General features: G+C 37.5%; 1 protein-coding gene across 1 annotated transcript in view; it reads left to right on the plus strand.

Moving 5' to 3' along the window:
- The window catches only part of SORCS1 (sortilin related VPS10 domain containing receptor 1), a 289,292-nt gene that overhangs the window by 183,978 nt on the left and 80,126 nt on the right, over positions 1-25,188 (plus strand). The window contains exons 5-6 of the mRNA XM_035547734.1: positions 8,841-8,914; positions 24,557-24,621. Of these exons, the coding sequence (XP_035403627.1) occupies positions 8,841-8,914; positions 24,557-24,621 (139 nt within the window). The remainder of the gene's footprint in view (positions 1-8,840; positions 8,915-24,556; positions 24,622-25,188) is intronic.

Consider the following 25,188-nt stretch of genomic DNA (forward strand, 5'->3'; position numbering starts at 1 on the left):
AAAAACTATTCTCTCATAATATTTGTTTACAGCATTAGTTTGTTTGGGGGAAGGAAGGAGATGTTGCTTATTTTGTGGTTGTGTTTTTTTTTTTCAGTCTCTTTTTTTCTGAAGTAGATATTTGTCCAGGTGAATATGATCAGTAACTTTTGTGAGATAGACTAAGTGGCATCAAAGCCGTTTTGTTAACACTGAAACTCTCTGTTACTTTTCATACCCATCTTTAAGGCAGGGAAGGGTTCATCTACCTAGGTCATATAAAATGAGGTTATATAGATGTAAAAGGTACACAAGAAAGACACCCTCCCCTCCTCCTTTCCCCCCACCCCCAAAAAAAAAAAGTTTGAAAAAGAAAAAAAATCAAATAACAGAACCTAGCAGCAGCCTGTCTGTCCAGAAAGGCAGATGCATATCTGGGCCATAGGCATGATCTGTGAAAGAGAAGGAAAAACTTAGAAGGAAAGCAGTAATCACTGCTCTCTACCACTGACTCACTCATCTTTAGGCAAATCAGTATGTCCTTGCTTATCCATCTGTATAAACATGAGCCCTCTGTACCCTTAGAGGAGTTGTTCATTTGCTGCTTTCGGGTTCTTGGATGCTATATAGCTACGGGTAGATCACTTGTTTCTCTGCAAGGTTTTTTTGCTCTGTGTAATTCCCATTTTCCTACTTCCATGAAATTGACTTTTTCTTTTCTTCAGAAACGGAGAGTGCAATGGATTGTGAATAAGGAAATGTGTTTGCTATCACTAAGTCTGCCACTGATCTCTGTAGCTTTCAGCAACTCCCTTCACTTTTCTGTAACTGATTCTCCTCTCCCTTTTCTGACTGTCATTTGTTTTGACTGTACGCTCCTATGTGTCTCCAGTTTCTTATTATGCAAAGCACCTGTGAACACTAAATTCACTTGGAGTCATAGATTCCACTATAGTAAAAATGATAAAAAGTAGTTTATTTTCAAATATGAAACTATGTATGTGTGCATAGTAACTCTGACACTTACCCCTGAATTCTGCTGTAATAAGCATTTTCTGTTCTGTTCTCATTCTCATACGATATATCTTTTAGCACAAAATGCATTTCTTTAATTCAGTTATCTAAAAAGTTATGAACGAACCTAATAAATTTACAGCACAACAGAAAGCAAGTGCAGGATAGCCTCTTTCCTGTTACAGATATAACTTTTTTTTTGAGCAGAGAAAGGAATTAACCTTTAGGACAATTTACCAAGTAGAGTGATAAATTCATCATCCCTTGGAATTAAGATTCAATGTTTTTCAAAAAAGGTTCAAACATTGAGATTGGACATGTCTCCAAAAGATACAGTCTAGCTCAGCCATCAGTTGTTGGCTTGAATAATTCTCTCTCTTGCTTGAGTTAGCAGCTAAGATTCTGCAGCCTCGCTTTGGCGAACAGACTGGTGATACTACTAGCTCTTTCTGGCTGTGCAGATTCCTTTAAGTATCTGCTGTTAAAATCGTGTTTTCTGCCACATGTTTAGCATAAGTATTGAGTGCACTGGAGACATCATGCCAATACAATTGCTTGTAAATTTCCATGAAACCAGAACACCATTAGTTTTAATGCCAAATGATGAAACATCATGGACACAATGGGTCGGTCATATCTGCATCCATGCTGTGTAGGTGTTAAAATGGAGCTGAGGCCACAAGGGACTCATGTTTGGCAGAAAGCTTTGGCTGTGAAAATGAATCTCTTGAGAGCAGATGAGGTGATGGTAAGTCTTGATTAGCATAATGACCCTTCAAGTGGTATTTTATCAGAATTGGTGGGTCATTCAGATTCTCAATACTTCATATGTGCTTTCAAGGTCAAATGTTAAATGAGTAACTGTTTCTTTGTTGTCCTGGATGATATAGAGATTACTGTGAAAGTATGGTGAATTCAGTGAGTTTGCAGGTAGCATTTACGTGCTGGCTCTGGGAAGCACAGAGCTCATTGGAAATGAGCAGGGATGGGGACTGCTTTCTTTAATACAAGTTTGCATTTGCTAGCAACATCTGGTTGATGCCATGCCTTGTTACCCATCAGGCTCAACAGCCAAATAAACATAATTCAGCCACCTCATAAGACCCAGATTTTCAGCTGGGAAAATCTCAGGGAAAATTCAGTGCTGGTAAATGAAATAGGTGGTTCACAGTGAAGTTTTATTAAAGTGCATCTCCCAAGCTCACCCAGATGCAATGCTTTATGAAACTGCTAAGAACTTGTTGTGTTTGTTCTGAAAATGTGAGTTTATGTCAGAAGATTTCAACTTCATGAGTTGGACAATTCCAAATACACAAACAGGGTTCTGTAGGTTGGAATCCCGTACCACAGGTGATTACATCAACATGAATCAAATTTGTTTGATGCCTAAAAATCATTAGGCCTTCAAATCTCATATTTTAGTTACTTATTTTGGAGTTTTAAAGCACTTGTAGACTGATACGCAAAAATACAAAACCAAATAAGACTTCTGGTAAGTTAGGAAAATATATGAATGCTCAGTTAGTGTTGTTTGGTTTAGTTCCATAACAGTGAGTGAAGGTCTCATGTTTTACAGTACTTGAGACTCACGTGATCCCTTTAGGGGAAATGTCTGAAGGATGAGCCTCTGTATTACACACTACAATTTTTCCATAGTTTTTCAGTGGAGATTTGCAAAATTTATCTATGAAATGGTGGGAAGATTGTGTTCTTTGCAGTAAGTTTCTGTTTGAGATACCTCTCTCCATTGGGAGAACTATTGAAGCAGTTCACTAGCTACTGAATCATTTCTTTACAGTCAAGTTATAAGTTATATTTTTTATATATTAACTTATAACTTACATGTATTTTATATATGTATATTCTAGATATATATCTTTATATATATAATATATATATATATATGTATAAGTTATAAGTTAATATTGACTTCCTTGATATTAATGCTGTGGTTCAAAGTGTAGTATTTTGGTTCAGAGACTTGTAAAGTATCTAGAAACTGATGAATAATGCGAGGAAGGGAATCAGTGGCATCTGTTGAAATGTTTTCTAAGAGTTCAGTGAAATATTCAAAGCTGGTTTTGAAGCCCATGAAATGTAGAAATCTTATTACAGAACCATTGTTCTGTATAATCCATCATTTCCAACAGTAACCTTCTTGTTCCAGAGAAAAGAGTAAAATTCACAGTATAGGCCATTATGGAAAATAATATTTATAAAGTAAATTGGAAACTATTGTTCACTTCCTCTTACAATACAAGGTGCATTTCATTCAAATGAAATTGTCAGGAGACAAACTCAGAATAAGCAAAAAGAGGTGATTCTTCATGCAGTGTGTTAGATTGTGAAAAGCCTTACCTGCCACAATATTTTGTGAGCCAAGGATTACTGGAGTTTGAGACCATATTTTGAGGATCTGTTGAATATACAAAGTGTTAGGATATTGCTTTTCCAAGTAGCTGTTGAAGACCTGTTTCTAAGAAGAGATAGTGGTGAAATTAAACTTCATTCTAACTTAATTCAGTTATTCCTCTGTAATCTGCAAATAAGGAAAACTTCACCTTTCCTGAATCACAATTATGCCCACTAACACTGGCTTTTCCAACTTTGGGACTCTGTCTTTTTTCACGCAAAGGTTTTACGTTTGTGTTAGGACAGATGTACTCTGGTATGAATGGTCCCTTATGGCTTATGAGGTTTAAAATGCTGCCGTGTGTTCAGCTAGACTTTGTCTAATTTCCCTGACTTTTAAGATACTGAATTTTGTTTTTATTCACTTTAATGTGAGGGTGGTTGCCTTTCTAATCTGCCTGAGATAAGTAAATGTACACAGAATTCTTCTAACTCCTAACTCTTTGATATGCTGCTTGGTGTATGAAAAACAAAAGTATTAGAAATAATATGGGAAAATAATTTCCACCACTCTGAATAATGGAAACCTTTATAGAAGTACCTATTATAGGGGAAACTTGTCCTTACACATACCTGCACTTGTAATTTCCCTGTATTATTCTAGTTACTGACAGCCCCAGTAATTTTTATATTGTGTAAATGCATACTACAGTAGATGAAATCTATTCTAAATAGCTTAGAAATCTGACTGCAAGAGAACGTGTTGGAGATACAATATGTGGGCCAACCAGGGGAGAATAAAACAGAGAGAGAAAAAATATGGAAGGGGACAGAGCTCTTATAGGTGTGAACTGGCTCATGGTTATATGATGATACAATACCAATGCTAGTTCTATACAATACAGAACGGAAGGGCAAAGAAAGATACATGACATCTAGAATGTGTCTAGAACCATCCAAAAATCAGAGCGTATTATAAAGTGAAGACCTTGAGAGCTTTACAGAGATTTTCAAGAGCTGAAATAAAGAAAAATGTAGAGTTCTTTTTCCTCTTCCCTAGTACACACTTTCCCTTCTAGAAGTGATGTTTCAGTCTTGATCAGTAAAGTCAAAATGCCAGTTATTCTCCATGGAACATTTAGGAAAAACATCATTTTTTCTCAATATGTATTCAGGAATTAAAACACTTTCTATAGTGCAAATCGACAAACTAAAGTAAATAAATCAATCAGGTTTGACTCATTTCTGTTAAATATTTTACTTTTACTAAGAATTTGTATGTATGTTTTTATTCCTCTTCACAAAATCATTTTTTTAAACTACAAACATATTTGAGATTTTTTTTTTCTTCATTATTTTCATCACATTATTGGAAATTTTTTCCCAGTTTACAAATTATATTTTCTGTGTTTAAAAATAACTGTATATTAAAGAATGTTTTTATTTGCCTCAAAATGAAAATTATATCAATGAATATAGGCCAAAATGCAAAATATATATATATATATATATAAATAAAAAATAATTTACTCAAGTCTAAAACTAGTGATGGACAGATCAGGAAATTAGAAGGGAATGCGAAGATTACATGGTAACTCTAACCTGCTGTTACTCTTGTATCTCAAAGAATGTAAAAGTGAAGCTTACACTGTGACTGTGAAATACATGAGCAGCTCTCATGCTTCTCACACAATTTGGGAAACAATTAACAGAGCATGTGAGTAGCATACAGGTATTGTTGGATAATGATCAGGAAAGAAGTTGAGATTCCCAAAGTCAATTTTCCCTGTTCCAGAAGGAGAATAGTGTTGCAAGAAGGTTCTTTCTATAGCTAGGGGACTGGCTTGCATTTCAGATGGTTTATTTAAATCCCTGTTCATCATCAAAAGGTATTTGTCACCTTGGGACAGACTTTAAATTTCTTTTGTATTTCAGTTTTCCCATCTGAAAGAGATAGCTGGTAGATTTCTAATTCATAGTGTATTAGGATTTAAAAAACAGAAAAAAAAAAAAAGAAAAAAAAAGTTAATGACTTAAGTTTCCAGGTACTGCACAGAAAAATAAACACAAAATAGAAGAAGAAGCAAAAGGGAATTATTCCCTGATGAAGAAGGGTCAAATCTGAGAGATCAATACCAGATTTGTACTTCATAACAATTTTGTCTTAGTGAAAACAGAAATGCCAGATCACTACTTGGCCCTGAGATGAGAACATACATTGTAATAAGTTATTTTTGTATTAGTGGTTGAAAAAAGAGTGTAGCAGAGAACATTATCTAATTTCAGTCTCATAATGAAAATTGTCATCAAACAGCAGTGCTTGCCAAAGAAAATAAAATGTCATCTCTGAAGGGACTGCATGTAGAAGCCTGTCAGAAATCGTCCCAGGGGAGAATGAGCTTTTATAACAACAACAAAATATGATCTTGGGTTTAAAAAATAACCATATGAGCACTGTAATTGCTAAATGGGGAAAAAAATAATCCCAGCTGTGTCATATCTAGTATATGACAAAAAAACTAGCCTCCAAATATTTCTTTTTTTCTGGTACAACTAAATAAACTAAGTCTAAAATGAATGATACTTAGAATAAAATGTCTGAAAAAAATCCTCAATGCAAAGGATCTTTTTCCCTTTTGTTGGAGGTGTTGCATAAGTTGGGGAATTTCCCTTTTGCTAAAGATACATTAACACTGCTTGCACTGCTGAGTAAAGGCTGAGGTTGGTGATGAAATAATGCGAAGGAAGAAAAGCTTCTAAAGCCGGGTTATTAAAGTGTCTCATCAAAGACAGTAAGAGCTTTGGGCATGAGTTCCCAGGGAGCTGATAAATCCCTATGAGAGCTATTTCCTTTTCTCACATGCTTTCCGTAGCTCACTGGGCAATGGCTTCTATTTTGAGAAGAAAACCCTGACATAGCAGAACCGCTGTATCTGTGAACTCCCTTTGAAACTATTGTATGTCTTGTATGTCTCTCCTTTTTGCCTGACTCAGTTCTCCTGTTCAGGGCACACAGTAAGAGAAAGCAGGGTTCCCTGGGTGCTGTGCAGCATCACAATTTCTGTTCTGTCAGGGGAATCACCGGATACACCAGGTGAACAACCCTTCCAAATATTTGTGCTAAAAGAGACAGAGGGAAGCTGTGGCACTGGGGATGTTGAACCACCTGGCACTGCAGTGAGATTGCAGGATGAAGGAGGATGCTATACAAGCACAGATAAAGCTTCTGCAGGCTGTGATAAATTCATTCAGGATACTGTTACTATCAACAGCAAATTCAGGAAGGTGATAACTTTCTGAAAGCTGTGCTCAGAGAAACTAGAGATGGAGTAGGGTGAAGACAAGATTTACTGTGATGATTTCAGCTGGCTGAATATTAGTGTCCCCAGAAATCTTGCATCCTACATATGCCTCATCTGGAAGCACAGAGGTGTTTGCTGATTTTTTTTTGATTGCTTCCCTGTTAAGAAATTAAATGAAGTTTTACTGTGAGATGACTTGAACTTCATTAAAAATTAAATTGCTAAATACTGTACAGACATTACTTGTCATGGAAGAAACTGCTTTGACATAAAAAGGAAAATATTTTTATTGGTGAGATAGATTGTCAGTCACTCACTGTTCTTAAGTTAGTTTGTATTTCTTGTGCAATTACGAAAGCAGGTCTAGAAATGAATTTTGGATGTGAAAGGGAAAAATACATTTTGTAATGGTAATGCTCTTGATCAGGAGACCTCAGAACACTTTTCAGAAGTCACTGTTACTTGTCCTAAAAGATTAATTTTCAAAAATGACTTTTCCTCAGTTATTGTTAGGGTCAGTGAGCTGTAAAGTTTCAAATAAAAATCTATCTGTACTTAAAGAAAAGTAAGAGACTCACCACTGAAGTTTTAATAGGGTATGCAATTCTATCCACAAAGCTAAACTGTTTCCTTTGCCTAATCTGGTTATCTTCTATTCCCTCTCTTCTCTGTCTCTTCTTTGACAGTGTTCAAGAAAAAAGGAGATGAGAACAAAGAGGTGGATATCCAGCTTCCATATTTTAAAGTAGATTTCAACATAAACTGTTTACCAAACTGCTGTTACAAATTTAATTAGTCTTTCCATGTCCTTCCAAGGTTTTACAGTAGGGAAATTGAGGAATGTAGGGATTTCCAGTGACAATATAATGCATAATAGGGATTCCCAAAGGCAATATAATGCATAATAGGAAGTAGATCTTAAATTTTCTTAAATCAGAGTCTCATAATTCTTAAAATACATTCAAATCATTTTTTTTTCTGGTCTACTCAAAGCTTTAAAATCATCTTCTTTGCTCAGTGATTCTCTTAGGCATCCGCACTCCTTTTTTCCCTGCCAGTCCTCTGCCACTACTTGTTCCAAAAAAAAAAAAAAAATCAATCAAGGATTGCACATAATGATTCAGGTTGTTTGCATTTTTTGCAAAACCTCTGAAGTGGTGTCCTTGAAAGACAGTTCACAGTTTTCCTTGCCTGAAAAGAGGATTGTCCATATCTGTCAAGCAAGCGAAGGAGGGGAAATGGAACGAACCTACAGGAAAAGTATAGAACTGACTGCCTATCAGTGCTTCCATGTGAAAATTTTGAAGCAAAATAAACAGAACCTGAGTGGTCATCCACTCTACTATTACCTGATGGCAGGATTTATGGAGAGAAGCTGTTTGTAAGTGCTCTGTAAAAGTACTATTTGTATATTGTTCCACAAAGACATATCAATGTATTTCTAATACCTGTACAGGCATTTGTTTTTTTTCCCTGACCTTTCTCAGTCTTATTTGGTATTTATTCTAGAAAGATTTTCTGATGTGATTGATGTATTCGGTTATTGTTTGTGTAACCAGGCTAGAAGATGGTGTCACTTTGTTTGCAGGAGCAAAGTTTGAATTGCAGGTTTCCATGGTACAAGTTACTTGTGCTATTTAAATTCAGTCAGTCCTGCATGCGAAATCTGGATATGTTAGAGCACTTCTTTTGTTCCACATTGAACAACTTCACTAAAGATGGCTACTGGTAACTGGAAAGAGATTGACCTTCCGACATGATATCAAGGAAGGCATGTCTCTATATCTGTTGTCAGAGCTAGGCTAGGATATAGCCTAGCTTCTGTGCTATGCTATACGTTTGGTCTGTACCACAAGTTTAACGATGTGAAAGACAATCTTTCTATGCTACATGGTTACTGAAGGCTACCACAAAAAGTTAGATAGCAAGTTTTCAGTTATGGCAGGTAGCTGGGTGTGCCCACATAGTGATCCCTAAGGTAACAACATTTGCAGCCCATGCTGTACAGCTTGGTATTGTTTCTGCCATAAAAGTCACCAGGGACACTTTTCAACCCTCCCAGACATGTCCCTTAGAGACTGGAAGAAGAAAAAGCCCAGGTCACTGTCTCAGAAGTGATGCAGGCTTCTTCGGATTAATTTTTTTATTATCTGTGTTTTACTGAGATTCATGACTGTTTGTTTTTGTCCCCAGTTATTCAGTTCAGTGGAGTTTGGCAGAAGATGGCTGCTTCTTCACGAGGGAGTCGCACCAAACAGGTTCTACTGGTAAGAGCAAAAACCTTTTCCTTATTTCCCAGACACAGCTTCCCCATATGTACAGAGATCTTGAAAAGGGCACTTGAAGGCAGCGTGGCTGAATACAGTCTGCAGTCCTGTCAGTATCTAGTTGTTAAGATTAACTTTGAACTGATATGAAAGGGGCATTATTCCTCCTGTTCTGTGTTTATACAGCACTTGAAAGTGGTGTCTGATCTAAGAATGATGAACAACTGAAAATCCTGTGTAACAGTCTGAAGAAAGCATTGATTTGGGAGGGGAGAGTTCTGCAATTTTCTGTGAACATTTTGAGTTTAAGCTTAACAAAATTCAGCATTAGCTTGCTTGTACTCAGCATGGAGTCTTGGAGTCTCTGAAGACACTAGCATTTCTAGCGTGGGTAACAGTGGGCATCCTCATCTCCAGTGGCTGTTGTTGTGCTTCTAACTGCTGTTAGACCCAGTTCAGTCCCTGAGCATGAGTAAGTAAATGACCATTGAACTAAGCACGCACACTTCTTCACTGTGAGCTTAAATCACTGTGTAGTATTGCTTCTACGCTGCCAACCCAAACTTTCCAGTCAGATTTCAAGCTTTGTGGATCAACCATATCGCACATATTCTCTTACTGAATCTTTGAATCCCAGTCAGTTACATCAATGGTGAAATATTTGGGAGTTTGGTGCCAAAGTTACTTTAAAGAAGTATCGTATCTCTTTGTCACTGATGCAAGCATAATTTTTGCTGCATAAACTTATACTCTACAATTACAATCTGGTCATCTCCCAGTTTTAATACATGGGTTGTCTGTAATGGATGTTTTAACTTCAGATTCAAACATTTGTGTGGTCACAACCACACAACAAGGTATGAAAAATCATCCCTGGATGTAGGACCAAACTTTCCTCTAGTCTGGAGTTTTTCAGCAAATTTCTAGCAAATTTCTTTGCATTTTGATTCAGTTTTATCCATCACAGACCTACCCTGTGATCCTGGTGTACTGGTAACTCTTCTCATAATTCTGACTGCAGGCAGATCTCCCTGCATTTGCTTTCCATAGTGGTGATTTGCATATCCAGTGTAAGTCTCTGTAACCAGTTTCTGTAAAGAGCTTATCTGAACACCCCCAACACACACATATACCCTGCTATGGAACAGCAATTAGAAAGTTGAGGAATCAAGGAGATGCTGTTCTGCTTTCCTACAGATATGGTTGTCATAGTCTAAATAAAAAATGTTTATTTTTTAGTATTTGGGATTTTACTCCTCTTTTTGCTTAAAATGGATGTCATTCTGCAAGAGTTCTCATCAGCTGTATATGGAGGCAGAAGTCTACCTCTGAGCAGATGCTGGCTCTTGTCCTGTGAATCTGGACTTTAAAAGAGAAGCTTTAGATCCAACAATCATCTTGAAATCAGGAGGAGCTGGACCAGGTGATTAAAATTATATCTTTCTGGTGGCTTCTAACTCTATATTTGTGCCAGTTCCATAGGTTTTGAACATAACAAGATTCAAGAGAGGTTCAGTCAAATATTTTCTTTTAATTTTTGAAAGAAGTAGGAGCTCTAGGTCAAATTTACTTCAGAAATGAATTAATACTTGGTTTGCAAATGATATAGACCAAAGATTTTGTTTGCTGCTCCTGATTTTTAATTCTTTCTCATAACCTGTGTTATCTGAGGCTTTCGCAAACTGAATTCCATTTTTAACTTAGACTTTTTTTTCTGTGAGTGTTTGTGTAGGCACAGATATATTACTCCTACTTCTTTTCCATGGGGCTCCTAGCTGGGTTTCAAACACACACGAACACTTACGTCTTTTCATGTTTCTGGGCTAATAAAAGTGGAAAGCCCTATAAACTAGGGACACCAGTTTTGGGGACATCCAACAAAATTGTATTGACTGAAGGGGGTCGTAGAGGTGGAATGAGTGCTCCTGTTCCTGGATCCCTGAGTCCTGTACTTCACTTCAAACCCTTTGAAGTTTCTCATCATTAGTTATAGTAGTGGTTTATTGTAAATTGAGCTGATGGATGCCTACAATAAGAATAATGATGAAAATGATCATTTTTCCTTTCTGTGGAGTTCAGACTTTGAAGGCCTCTTAGAACATTACAAATAAGAGAACTCGGCCTTGGAGCTTCAAAGGCAAAGAGTAAGATGAAAAGATGAAAAGAGGTTCCAACCACCCATCGAATTCCCTACAGCCATAAACAAAACATGAAGCTGCAAGCCTGTATTTTCACCTTGAAGAAAATGTCCCTTGCATAACATAACCTCACTGTAAAGTAGACTGTATTTCTACTATCAAAATTAAAAATAATACAGCTTGTGGAGACAGTGTTAAATCTCATTCTGATTTACTTATTGTAGTCATCACAATAAAAACAAACAAAAAACAAACAAACAAACCCACTCAGCTTCAATTATATGGCCACTGTCAGTGCTGGTGAACATCCATGATATAATGGATCCATGATATAAAAATAGATGTGCAATTGAGAGCATGTATACCACAGGAAGCAACACTGGGCTTTTCTGTGCAGCCAAGTACCTGGGGACAAAAGAGGCACTCAAGTGCTGAATCAGAAGGGCAACCCTTTGCCCTCAGAGCATGGCCACTGCTGACTTCCCTTGCAAGGAAAAAAAAAAAAGGAGACTGGGACATAAGAGGGTGCAGATCAGAAGTTAAAATCCAGACTTCTACAGCAACATCTGTATAGCCAGTGCTGATGTACAAGTTGGGTTGAGCCTGACTTACTGTCCTGGGTTATTTACTTTAAAAAAATAAATTATTATACATTTGGGCTTGGGAATATGCAGAGTCTAATCAAACAGAAGTCAGAATGCTGACTTCCAGTTATTCTTGAGGGCAGAAATGAATAGTAAAGGACAATGTCTTGAAGTCACAAATTTCCAAGGAAATTAGCTTGTGGGGATTCTCTCTCCTGTTCCTGATGCTTTCTCTAGTTCATACGGATTTGAAAGGGATCCACCAGAACACAACTGTATTGTGAAGAGAGCGAGGTCTATATATTCTCTGTGGGAAATGAAGGCTACATTCCAATATGTAAGGAAGGCTGAGTAGTTACTTTAACACCGACTGGTTCCAGGCCTGTCTAAATTGGGACTTCACTAAGATCAGGAAGACACAAAGCAAAGGCTTTGGCATCAGGCTCTTGAGACTGCATTTACTTAATGCTGCTTCTTTAACGGAGAAGGAACATCTGTAAGACTTTAAAGACTTCTAAAAGGATTTGAATGATTGATGAAAACAAAGATGCATTTTCCTGATTTCTCACTGATATTTAAATTGACGTTTTACTCTGTTATGTTGGTTTTGTAATTAGTTTGTGGGTCACTCTAAGTCTTGTGAATAAACATCACTGGGCTTGCTAGTTTTAGTCTTGGAAAGGCTCTGCCTGAAAATGCTGTCAGAGAAACTATAATGCCATTTACAACTGCATTTCTTATATCTGCGTATCTTATAAGATATCTGCATATCTTATATCTGCAAGATAATTTTATTTTTTATTCACTTATTTTTGGTTGGTTTGTGAAAGACCCCCTCCTACTACTGCCCTAGAGAAATTTAAAGCCCTGAAGAACATTAAAACACTCTGTTGATGCCTGCTACATAACTCTGAGAAAACACTTTGTATAGAGACAACTCAGCTCCTTGTAGCTCACAGGTATTTTGTGTTTTTGCATCATCTATTTCATGAAATGGAGTCATTAACATGAGAACAAGATCTTTGTTTCTTCAGAGCTCACCTGTTCCCCTTTTTTCATTCTTCTACTTTCATCTGTAAGCAATGCTCTGACATCCACACTTGTGATGGAAGAGATTGTAATATCACTGTGGAGGAACATATTGGGGTGGGGGTGGAGGGAATGAGCAGAAAAACTCAAACCTATAAATGAGGTGGCTGGACTTTTCTCAACTGAAAATGAAAAAGCAGAGGGGGAGGGAAGAAAAAGATCTATCTGATTTTGTACCTCATTAAAAGGTGGTAAGGACACATTTGTTCATGCATATGTGTTGGGCAGGCTTTAGTAAAAGGTAAAACTATCATCTCTAATAATTGCTGTAATTAGGATATCTTATCACATAGCTGTTTACATAATCTAGATATGTGGAAGTGATATATTGAGGAAAGTGTAATGCATTCAAACCTATGTACCTGATGGAAACATAAAAGAATCACACTGCATACACCCCCAAGGCACTGCGGTTCTGCACTGTGTCAACATTTTTTATGTTTTTTATTATTTATCTGGCAGGTTCTTGATATTTTGCTGTTAAATGTACTGTGACAGAAAAATGCATTAAAGTTAGAAAGGTGCTTAGTAATTCTGGAACTGTGCTGTATGAAAATACCCTAATTGCTAGGAAGGAGTATTCTAAGCAATATTAGTTCGGCAGGGTAATACAGAAAAAACAAGTTAATGTACATGACTTATTGTTGATAGCATAGTTTTCCTAATGTGGTCAGCATTAGGGGAAGAGAATGTAGTAGATGATAGTTAGGAAGGGTGGATAAATGCTTTATCTAAATGCTTCTCAGTTTATTTTTGTTATACATGGTGATTTTCAGCATACATTCCTGGAATTTTGCTGGCAAAGACTCTGGTTTGTAGTGAATGCAAATGTTAAGGCAATTGCCAAATCAATCATATTGGGAATTACTTTACTTTTTTTCCTGCTTTAAGTGGTCCAGTCAAGCAGTCAAAGCTCAGCAGCGATACCTTGTGACTAGCAAATCCAAACATTCAGGACCAATGGTTGAAAAAAACCACAACCTAGTCAAAGTGCATACAGTTTGCGATGGCCAAAATATTCAAGCAAAAATTGATTATTAAAAACTAGATTTTTTATTCTGGTCCTCTCATCAAGTCATACATTGAGCCAGAAATTATTTTATGAAAGTCAGTAAGTCAAGATATCACAATTAGTTGTGGCCCTAAAATAAATTAGCATAATAATAATAATAGTAATAAATGTTTAAAGCTCATTAAAAATTATTCTTTTACTAAAATGGGAAATTTTCTGAAAAGATTCTCAACTAATTCTGATCATAACCTACCCCTGAAAATTATCAAGGAAAAAAAAGTCAAATAATAAAATTGTCTTAAAAACAAGCATACAGTGAACAATGGAAAAAAAAAAACAGGTAGCAAATTGTATCAAGTTATAATCATAATCATATAATATATCATAATCATATAATCAAAGTGTATCAGTGCTATTAATTTCTTTACTTATTTGGTTATTTCACACAGACAAGCAAATGGAAGAAATACAAAAGAAATATCATTCCATACTTTAAGAAGCTGACGGTCTTAATCAGAGAAAAATTACAGTTCAAGGCTTTCATGCACTACATGGCCATAACAGATTAGAAATAAAAATGTCATAATACATCTGATTTTTGATAGGGTCAGGTGTCCATGATATTAATGGTCCCCTAATGACGTTACAGTAGATATGTCAGTTTGGGAAAAGATGTTGTTATGACTCTGACTGTCTTGTGTTTTTCTGAGCATGAGGAGAAAAAAATGGATGCAAAGTTTGTAAAAACAAACAAACAAACAAAACAGGCCAACTAACTTTTCCCCTCAAAGATATGCATACACACTGAAAGGGAGAAAAAGATAAACTGGTAAGCAGCTGGGAGGACAGATGAGTAGATAGGGCTATATTTGTGTTTCTTTTATGAGCAATGGCAAGGAAAGATAATCTTTAAAGAAGAATTGTATAGTATATATCTTTTATTTTCCAGAGGAGGTTAGAAACTGTATTTTAAAAGGTCTGACTGTGTTCATTGGAGCAGCTGAAAGAGCTGAAAATCAAGGGAAAAAATGTGTCAAAGCTTTGTAAAAGCCCTGTTAAAAACTCCATTATATTCAAGCAGTTAGAGCAAGCCTGGCAAACTGTCCCAGCATACTTGTCAGATCTTGGCTTCGTGAGATTTTGCATGCCTGTCCAGGTGGGCTGAAGCAATTTAAATGGCATAGTGTCTGGGCTGTTTACAAATGAGGCTGTGTATTGCTGAACAAGACCTTTTAATCTCTGCAGGGCAACTGCTGGAGGCTGATGGGGAAGATGCCAATCAAAGAGCATTGTGACAGCCAGTCCAGAAAATCATCTGCTTGATCTAACACAAAAGCCATACCTGATGAATTGAAGTGTACTAAAAAGTTAAATAAAAAAATACATATTTCATAGCTTAAATATGGTGGAAATGAGTACATGTCAGATAGGCGTGTCACCTATGACAGTTTTCAGGGGATCTGAATAAGCAGCTGGCTGATAGGGACTAGTAAAAGTGGTGAATTTTGTTTGATTTGCTTTTTTTTTTTAATTCCTTCCTGAATCGGACACTGCAAATTTGCTTCCCATTGAAATTTGGCTTTGGGAGAAAGTCAGACTGAAGGTCCAAGCCTCTGTAACACAAGATGCTGTTCCCTTGCTAATATTCTTTTGGTAGTTTCATGACTGCCAGCTTAAAGATACAGATGATCTGCAGGCTAGCAACATATTAGAGCATACGGTCACCATTCAATGTCCCAGAAACTTAGTGTTTTCTCACCAGAAACGTCGGCATAACACCCAGCCAGAGTACAACGAAGCATAATCTCAGCTGGCAATGTTCATTAAAGATCCTAATGCTATTTCAAAGGGTTTAGTGAAAACGTCTGCTTATGGTTACCAGACAGCTGGACCCTGATGTAGCTCTATCTTTTTTGCTACAAATGAAGGTTGAAACCTCTCAGATTTATCCTGGGAATCAGGATTTTATTCCTGTCTGGCTTGCAGAGATGCACAACCTGACAAGTCCCACATGGATCAGCAAGGGAAAAAAAAAAAAAAAAAAAAGACATTCAGTATCATTTTCTGTTGCTGTTAAAAGCTCATTTAGATTCTTTGGATTTTTGATAAGTCGTAGTTCTTAAGAAACTGAGATCCAAAATACACATCTTTCTTCTTTGGACAAGGCTGAGAAAATTGCCCAAAATCACAGGGCAGGGTGCTGATTAAACTCTGGTCCTCTAAGTCTATAATAAACAGATCCTTTGGTCTCAGTAGTCTCTCGAGATAACTAGTTACTCAAATCAAGATTTGGCAGAGTAAGATATAACTCCTCAATCTCAAAACCTTAGTTTGGCATACTTCCACCTTGTGAGAGAAAGTGTGCTCTTGACTTTTTTTTTTTTTTTGTCATGAAAACTACAAAGATGGGAGTAAAATAGTATATTGAATGTTATCCTAGAAGTCATAACTGAGTAATGTCTTATCCATTTTTCTAACTCTGGCCCCCAACTCCCTTTAGAGTCTTGTCCTTCCATTATCAATAGGGAGGACGGAGGAGAAGAGGTATATTCCATCTGAGTAAGTCTTCTGGGACTGAACTACCTTATTCTGATTGATACACAGGTTGGTGTGTTTTGTTTTGCCTATTTCAGCTGGCTTATTTTGAAACAATCATCCAGAGTTACTTTATAAATGAGGACAGCCTCCCCTGAGCTCTAACTTCTCTCCAGTTCTCCACTTGCTCCCTACTAAAGATCTGCAGAATTAGGCAGGCATCAACATACCTGGTTCAAAAGCTTGATTTGGGAGTTCCTTAGTAGCAGAAGCCTGAAATATGTCAGTTTTCAACAGGCACTGGACAAAGAAGCTGGTTTCTCTGTATACACCTATAAAGGACAGCCCCTGAAGGGAGTGAAACAGTGACATAGTAAAGCTGTCTGTGGATTTGTGTGGATCTATGTCAGGAAGGTTTCACTGCTATTTTCTGTTGTATGGTTAATGAGAAGCATAATGTCTAAGCAGAGTTGACTTTACCCTCTTGCTGTATATGACTTCCTGACCTCCTCTGTAGCATCCTGACTGGGTTGCAGCACTACAAGATGCCAAAAACACATGTATTAACAGAGTGGGAAGCCATGACCCTATTAGACTGTACCATCAGAGAAGAAGTAAATCAGATAGATTTGGTGCATGGTATCAGGAAGCTGAATTCAGAGGCTTTAATTACAGGGTATCTTCTTCCTTCATTCTCTTCAAGCAAGTTCCAAGGAAGATGATTCAAGTCTCCTGCAGTATGTGAAAAAGAGATGTAGGACAGGAGAGTCTTAAAATCATGATCTAATCCTGGTAACTAAATTTTATCCATTTACATCAGATTCTGATTTTAAAACATTCCTCCCACCTGCGTTACCAGCAACGGATGCTTACCCCACTAAGAATTCACATTCATCTATTTTAGAGCTTTAGCCAAGTTTCCCCTCCAGAACTTTCCAAAGAGAGCTGTTCTGTTACTGTAGTGGCAAGGAAGGCTTGATTTGCTACTGTCCATTAAGCTGTGGGGTATGTGGACATCACAGATGGAAGGTTATGGATATTCTGTCTCTGTGGTTGCTAAAAGTGATGGTGAGAGTGGAAGTGGCCTGGAAATCACACCTCTACCCCTATTTACCCACTCATCTATGGGAGTGTTGGCAGCAACAGCTACCTGCTTTTCTGGATCGGTGTTGCAGGGTGGGACAACTAAGAAGAGTTTATCTGGTTGGGATTTATTCATTGCATTGCTGTTTCCCATCAGCTCTAGATAAAAGGTGACAAACCAAGTAAAGCATTCCATAGGATGGATTTGGCCCAGTGGCTGCCCGTTGAATTGCACAAAATTATATAATTTCACCTAACAGGACAATGTGGGAAAGAACAGTACAGAGATACAGCAGGGAAAACCTAATTAGATGATTGCCAGGGGAAAATTTATTGGCCAAGTATAAGAAACAAAGTACTGATTTATGTCTGTCTGGAATCTGGCCTTTTGTTTCTAAAACATGTCAGGAGAATAAAATGGTTAAGAGATATAAAAGCTAGAAAGCAATCTTTAGAGAATGTTCATGGAATAGTAAAATCTATAAAACTTTACATAATAGAGACTAAACTAAAGAAACCACAAGAGTTTCCTCCCTCACTGAACTCTGTGGGACAGATTCAATGCCTCCTGTGAGCAAAAAAGGAACAGAGAATGTCTGCAAAGTCCTCATGGACTGAATTTAGTAGTAAAAGGAAAGGGAGCCTGGAGGACTCTCAGGCTCTATTTTTATCTCTGCCACATAACAACTGTGTGATCTTGGTCAAATCAGAGAAGTCCCTGTGCTCTTGACTAATCAGTGGAGTTTATCTATAAAGCTGAGAAGAAAAATTTTCCTCAACCCCTTTTTCTGACTTGTTCTACTGGTTTTGTACTTTTCCATGGGTCTTGAGTAAATCAGTTGCATGCAGGGAAGGTTACTTAAAGGTTGATTGTCAAGTATTTCTGGACAAAAAGCGCTCTGTTCAGGGCTGCATGTTACTATTTTTATGAATGGCAATTAAGATTTAGAGTGGTATAGAAGAATCAGTGGAACCAGTAAAACTGATGCTACCAAGGACTGCACAAATTTCATTTGATGTTGCTGTTTGCACTCCGGCCTTAAAAACAAAAAACCTGCAATTCAATAATTTGGAATAAGCTATCAGTTTTTTAACATGAAGTGGCAGGATGTGTTCCAGAGGCAGTGGGGGAGCTGGTTTTGCACTGGCAGGATTTACGATAAGGAATTTGTATGAGTGCTGAGGCTAAAGGAAGATAAATCCCTAAAGGCAAATTCTACCAATAATTGAATTACAAAGCCATTATCATGTGCTGAACAGAGCAACTTTATGGCTCTATTGTGACAGGATAAAGCTTGTTAGAATATTTATGTTCATAGGACAACTTTGGCATAAGGATCTCTGAGAGCATGTTCTCTCTTCCACCGATCTGCTAATTATCTTTCCTGTGCGTTGCAGTATATGTGGAGAAGGAGGTGTGCTCAAATTAGGGGTGGGGTGCTGAAGGTCAGGAGCTATCTCAAAATAAGTATCACACTAAGCACAAAGTCACCTGCAAAATTCAACTAGAGTCTAATGGCCAGAAAGAGAATCAGAATAAGTTGTGGCAAGGTGGAGAGAGAGCACATAGGCAAATGAGCATTTTGAATGACTGAGGGGTTAAACTGGATTTTCCAAGCTAAGCATAACATTTCTGTCTGGTATTGCTTTGCAGCCACTGGTAACCTATATTGAGTCAGTGTTGATAACTCAGAATGGCCAGAACTGCACAGATCTCATTCCATTCAACTTAGTCGAGTCACACTGATATATATCAGTTATCTACCATCCTTAGCTGCATGAATAGATTATACTTTTTTTTTTTTTTTTCTCCAAAAGAAGGTGAGGGTGGTCATACGAGTCCTGATTCTGCACTTGTTTTTTCATCTGAGACGCTGGAAAGCTGTATAACATCTCTGTCCCCATAAAAATGATTGAACTACATTTGCACTGGTAGAAGTGGTTCTGTCTGTGCAAAGGGGATAGAGAATTTCTTTTCATAGAATCATACGATGGCTCAGGTTGGAAGGGACCTTAAAGATCATCTATTTCCAACCCCCCCCGTCATAGGCAGGGATGCCACCAACTAGATCAGGTTGGCCAAGGCCACATCCAACCTGGCCTTGAACACTTCCAGGGATGTTCTTCCAGTCTTTAATTCTAGGCCATTTTCACTGAGAATTCTCTAAACTAATACTGTCTTTTATTGCTGAGGTTAAAAGACATTTGACCTTGGCTGTAGGTGTGTATAATACATGGAATACATATGAAAAGTTTGCCATCAAATTTCTTGTGTGTGTAGTCCCACATATAGTGTCACTATGTCTGAAGTCAAGCATCCAACAGCAGAGGCATCCAAAGCTGATTTTCAGAAAACATAGGCCAATGAGATGGAGTCTTTATAGTCTGGTGCTTTGAGTTCTTTGTTTATGAAAAAGAGTATTTTGAAAGTAAAAGTACACCATATGGAAGCTTTTGCTATCTTCACAGTGATGCCTTTCTGCAGTTCTGAGTGGTCTGACCGCCTTGCAATCCTCTTCTTTTCCCAGCAGTCATAAACAGTTGTTTTTTTCCTACAGCAGTGAATAAAACTCTGGAAGAGGTGAAAACACAGGATAACGGGCTCTATTGAATTCCACAGAATCAGAGAATAGTTTTGATTGGAAGGGGCCTCTGGATGTCTTCTGGTCCAACCCTCCTGCTCAAGCAGGGCCACCTAGAGCAGCTTGCCCAGGATCATGTCCAGATGCCTTTTGAAGGTCTCCAAAGAGATAGACTCCACAAACTCTCTGGGCATGTTCTGTGGCTGTGAAGAGCTGCTAGGCCAAGGAAGCCAAGGTTTTAGTAATACGTTAGTCAGAGAGATGACAAGGGGTCAGTCACTACAGAAATATGCCAACTAGCATTTGCTCTTCAATGTGCAGTGCCAGGCTGCTTTTTTTTTTTTTTTTTTTTTTTTTTTTCCAACCTAGTTCTAAAACAGAGGATGATTCTGATTCTGGGTCTTTTACTTATTCTGCTTCTCATGGTGGACGTAGAATCTGCATTCAGAGCAATTACTGTGCTGCAGCCACTGATATCGATTTGCAAAGCTCTCAAGCATAGATGACTACTTAGCAGGCTTGACAGGAATTAAAATTTTAGGAAGTAACCTTGTAATAGGACTGTTGGAATATCACATATTTCATAATGTGAGCATCTTCTGTAAAGACAGGGGGGTCACTTATGTTCCTCTTGCCTTTTTAAAACCCTAATTTCCTAAAAGATTTTTTTTCTCTTCTTTTTCTTTTCAAAACTTCCAGACAGTTATACCAACAAAACACACACAAAAAAAATCCTAATTGGAAAAATACAACGGGCACCACTTAACAGAAGGTGTTGCTAGCATATCTCTGGTGTATCGAAGTTTCAGGGAGTATTACAGAAAGAGTGAGATTAAAGGCATGGACAAAGGGCATGCTGGTATTTTACCATAAGTTGAAAACATAAAGAAACGCAAGAAGAAAATTTTGTGGATGTATGTGTGATTGATTGGTCTTTGAGAATGGATGCTAAAAAGGAAGAGCAGAACTGAGAAATAAGAGAACAAAGTGCTACCAGCATAGCTAAAAGAAGTCGCTCAGAATAGGGCATGGCAAGGATTTTGCAGTTTATTTTCAGAGAAATACCTGAAAGGAATCAGTACTTCAGAGTCTTAGAGTGTTTCTGACCTGTACCCCTGTTCTATGTAGGGTGCTTTGTTTATAGACTGTTAAATGCACAACACTTTTCTCTTGCTTATTTAACTTGCAAAGAGCACTTTGACCACATTGCATGGACTATGTGCACAAAAGATATTGAAGTAGAATGGGAAGTTGTCTCAAGTTTGAAACATCGAGTTTGAGGCTTTGGGGTTATCTAGGGCAAATCCAGCATGTAGTTTTCTTCTTCCATGCATAAGCTTGTATTCAGTGATCACACTAGTTTTGGTAGAAGAACTTTTAAACCCAGTCATCGATCAGGACTGGAATTTCCTTGTAATAAGTTACATTTATTCATTCTGTTTCATACTGATGCTATGGGCTTAACACAATTACTTAATGATACTTAGGCTTGCAAAAGTACATGGTGCTCACCTACTAAGGATGATTCTTTTTGTCTTTTCCCTTTATTTACAGTCCATAGTTTATCTGAAATTCATGTTTTTAAATTTAGGTAGTAAACATGCAGCAGGTGTGCTGTGTTACCTGCTTTGGGGCACTTATTTGTTCACATGTGGATGCCTGTAGTGTAGGTATCAAGACATCTTATACTCATTGGAGAGAAACAGTCCATTCTAGGATGAAGTTTGTCTTCTCATGAATTTATGTCTAAAACAGTGCAGATGAACCACAGCACAAAACTGACTGTTTCTCCTCACTGCCTGCAGAGGTATTTGAGGCTGATTAGCTCAGAGGCCTATAGCATATAACTGGGTAAAGTACATATTTCTTTATGTGACTTTTTGGGTAGTACGAAGAGATACACAGAGCTACCATGGAACAAGAGAGCATGGTACAAGAAAATGTGACATTTAAAATTCTGAACAGTAGGCTTTCAGCAGGATCTAGATGTGGGTAATATGTTTCTGGATAGCAGCTATACCAGTACATCTAATACTGATTTGAGCAAGTATGTATTTATATTTTGCCCATTCTTTGTAACTGATTATTCTTTGTTATCACTGTTGTCAGGCCAGCGTTACCATGTAAGGGCCAGACTGTGACCTTGTGCTGTCACAAGTAAATTAGGCCTGTTATATTGAAATGATGGAATGTGTGTTCTCTCAGGCAGGAAGAAAGATATAGCAGCTTGAGAGACCTGGATACGATTCTTATCTCTAGCTCAGATGTCCTGCTTGACTTTAGAAACTCCCTTAGTTTCTCTGGGCTTTGATTTTCCTCTTAGTTTCACATCACATTTCTAATTTGCAGGGGGTTAGACAATATCAAAAGAAATGAAGCCCTTGAGTAAAAGAATAATGTTTATCATGAGTCATATTTCAGCCAACCTTGTCCTGTCCATCCTTGGTACAATTGATGACTTAATTCTGCCTTGAGCTGAAGCTTCTGCAATCCTAATACTGGCTGTCCTAGCATGAGATGAAGTAATACGCAGGTCACTACAGCTGTAGCCTTCTAACTTTCTGGGTTTGGTGGACCGAGATATTTATACACTACTGTTAAGACATTTAAGAGTTTGATGTAAATTATGGCTCATATCAGAAGTGGAAACATCAATGACAATCACGTTCCATCTGTCGGTGAGACATATCTCATTCTTTCTCATTCTCTTTTTTTTTTTCCTCGTTGCCAGGAAAGATGCAATAGAGGTGTTTCGTGGGGTCAAAATAGAACTGTGAGAAAGAAACTCTTAAAACACCTGACTGTAGGCTCGCAGGCTTTAATTAAGGCAACAAGTTCTTTGCTGAAAGAAAACCATTGTTGCATGTCTCTGAAGAGACAAAGTGTTCAAGTCCATGGAATATAATCCTGTTTTCTTTGAAGAGTTCACATCCCCATGGGGCTGTGTCAGGTCAGGAGGAGGTGTGCACTGAAGAAGCTGAACTGTATCTTCTAGAATAGCCCAGTTCCAGGTGTGTTTAAAGCCTGATGAATAAACAAGGATAAAAAGGAGATATGCCAAATTACAAGCTTAATCCCTCTGTGTTTTTAGGGCTGTTTGTCACTAGCATCTATCTATCCTGAACTGTATTGTAACCATCAGGCCCAGCATTTTGACCCTAAATCTACTGATGATAGCAGGTAAAGGAAAAATGCCCTAGGAAGATACTGCCTTCCCACACACTTGGTGTCAATCATCAGGAAGCAGAAATTTTAAATAAAGGTTGGATGCTTAGGAGAAGAAAAATTTGTTATAAGAGCTTTTAAAGGTGGCAAAGAGGCAAAAGCAATGCTAGCTTAGACTTTTCTGAAACTTTCAAGTCCCCAGCAAAGGAGAACTGAAGGGGGAAAAAAAAAAAAAGATTTTCTAACTAAAGAATTGTTACAGATTTTGTCAGCGAAGCTAAAGATTAATCAGATAGTCTTGTTATTGTTAACATTTTTGTAATGGTTATTAGTTAATTTGCATGATATTTAAGGACTAGAGCTGCATCTGATTGCAGTCAGTGGGAACTGAATTAAGGTCTAAATCACTGTTTGAACCTCACTTTTGATTTCCTGAAAAATAATGAGGCTTTGAACAGAACAACATCTAATTTGTCTATCAATGGAAATGAATGTTTATCTTCACTCATGCATCTATTAACTTGGAGGTCAGGCAGCTAACATGAAACTGTAGGTTTAACCCTAGGATTTTCTAGGATTATCACTTGCTTGACAGGGCCAAGACCAGAAACAAGACTGATTGTCAGAGTTGCTACTGAGGCTACTTTAAAATGGAGTTGGTACCCACCTGCAGTCAGTAATGCAGTAATTCAGACTGTGCATCAAACTAGTGGCTATTTGGACTCTCCCAGTGAGTTGTCAAGGCCAGCAGTGCTGGTGAAGTGGAACATCAGCAAAGGAAGCAAAGCCTGAGCCCATAAACCCCCTATTCACAATGGTCAATGTCTTTATGCTGTTGCTTCTTAATTCACAGTGAACAAGTGATCATTTTCTGAATCAATCTGACATTTCTTTTATTAATGGAACACTGTTTTCGTTAGATCAGAAATGATAAAACGTCTCAGAATGAAATGGATTTTAAAAATTTCTTAATTAATGAGGGAATATTGATCATTAAGAGCGTCAATTAAGCAAATGTGCATAAAATGGCAAATATAAAGGAACAGCTATAATTAGTATGCTGGCAAACACTGTTATCTCATCAATTAAAGTATGCTGTATCCCACCTTGAGCTGAAATACATCCTACCAATCAAACCAGGGGATACACCAGAAGGTCAGGTGCCAATGAAAAGAGAAACGAGTCTCCAGGTGGAGAGTAGAAATGAAGTAAATGCATCAGAAATAAAGAGCTCATAAATACAATGGTATCAATTCACTGAAAAAGTAGATTTCTTTTTTTCAAATTTTCAAGTTTATTTTAGGGAAAACTCCAAGAGGCTTTTAAAACGATCAGCTCTTACTTGTGAGTGTGAATTTAGGTCCAGCTAAATAGAATCACGTGAAATGAATGTCCCAGATATCACCTGTGGTATGTCTTGTTTTAATGTATCTGCATCAATCTGCCTCTTGCAGGTCTATGATGGGGTCCGGTAGAGAGCCAGATCTCGTGCACCTGGAGGCAAAGACAGTGGATGGTCGTAAGTACATCAGCTTCCTAAGATTGTGGTATTCTGGACTGTCCTCATATTCTTGTAACTACACAATATCATGATGGAAATCTGAGTATTTAGTGATTCAGTCATTTAATATGAGGGGTTTGACTTGTCCAAGGCAAGTCTGTCAGAAGAAAAGTTGTACCAGGATTGGAAAAAAAGTTGGTATTAACAGTCTGTGAAACAAGGAGATAATATGGTAAGGAAGAGCAGGTGATAAGCAATAATTGAATCAGAATATACAGCATTTTTCTTTCTTTTTTTTTTTTTTTGTTTTCCACGTGATTTTTGTTCATAGGAGAAAAGTTCCTGTGTCACAGAGCCTGTCTGTTTGTTTCACACAACAAAAATCATAGTATCATCTTGTACATAGCTTTACCAAACTGTTTTAGTAGACCAGGGATACTCTGCCTTAGGTACTACATTTGAAAACACCTCATTTCTCTTGCATTAAAAATATTTTAATGACCACCCTGAATGTATTCTTCACTATTATTGTTTGTCCTGTCATTGCCCTTCACTTTCATCAGCTATTCTCCCTTCCTTTGCCAC

This window comes from Cygnus atratus, chromosome 7 (assembly GCF_013377495.2).
Source record: "Cygnus atratus isolate AKBS03 ecotype Queensland, Australia chromosome 7, CAtr_DNAZoo_HiC_assembly, whole genome shotgun sequence".
Lineage (NCBI taxonomy): Eukaryota > Metazoa > Chordata > Aves > Anseriformes > Anatidae > Cygnus > Cygnus atratus.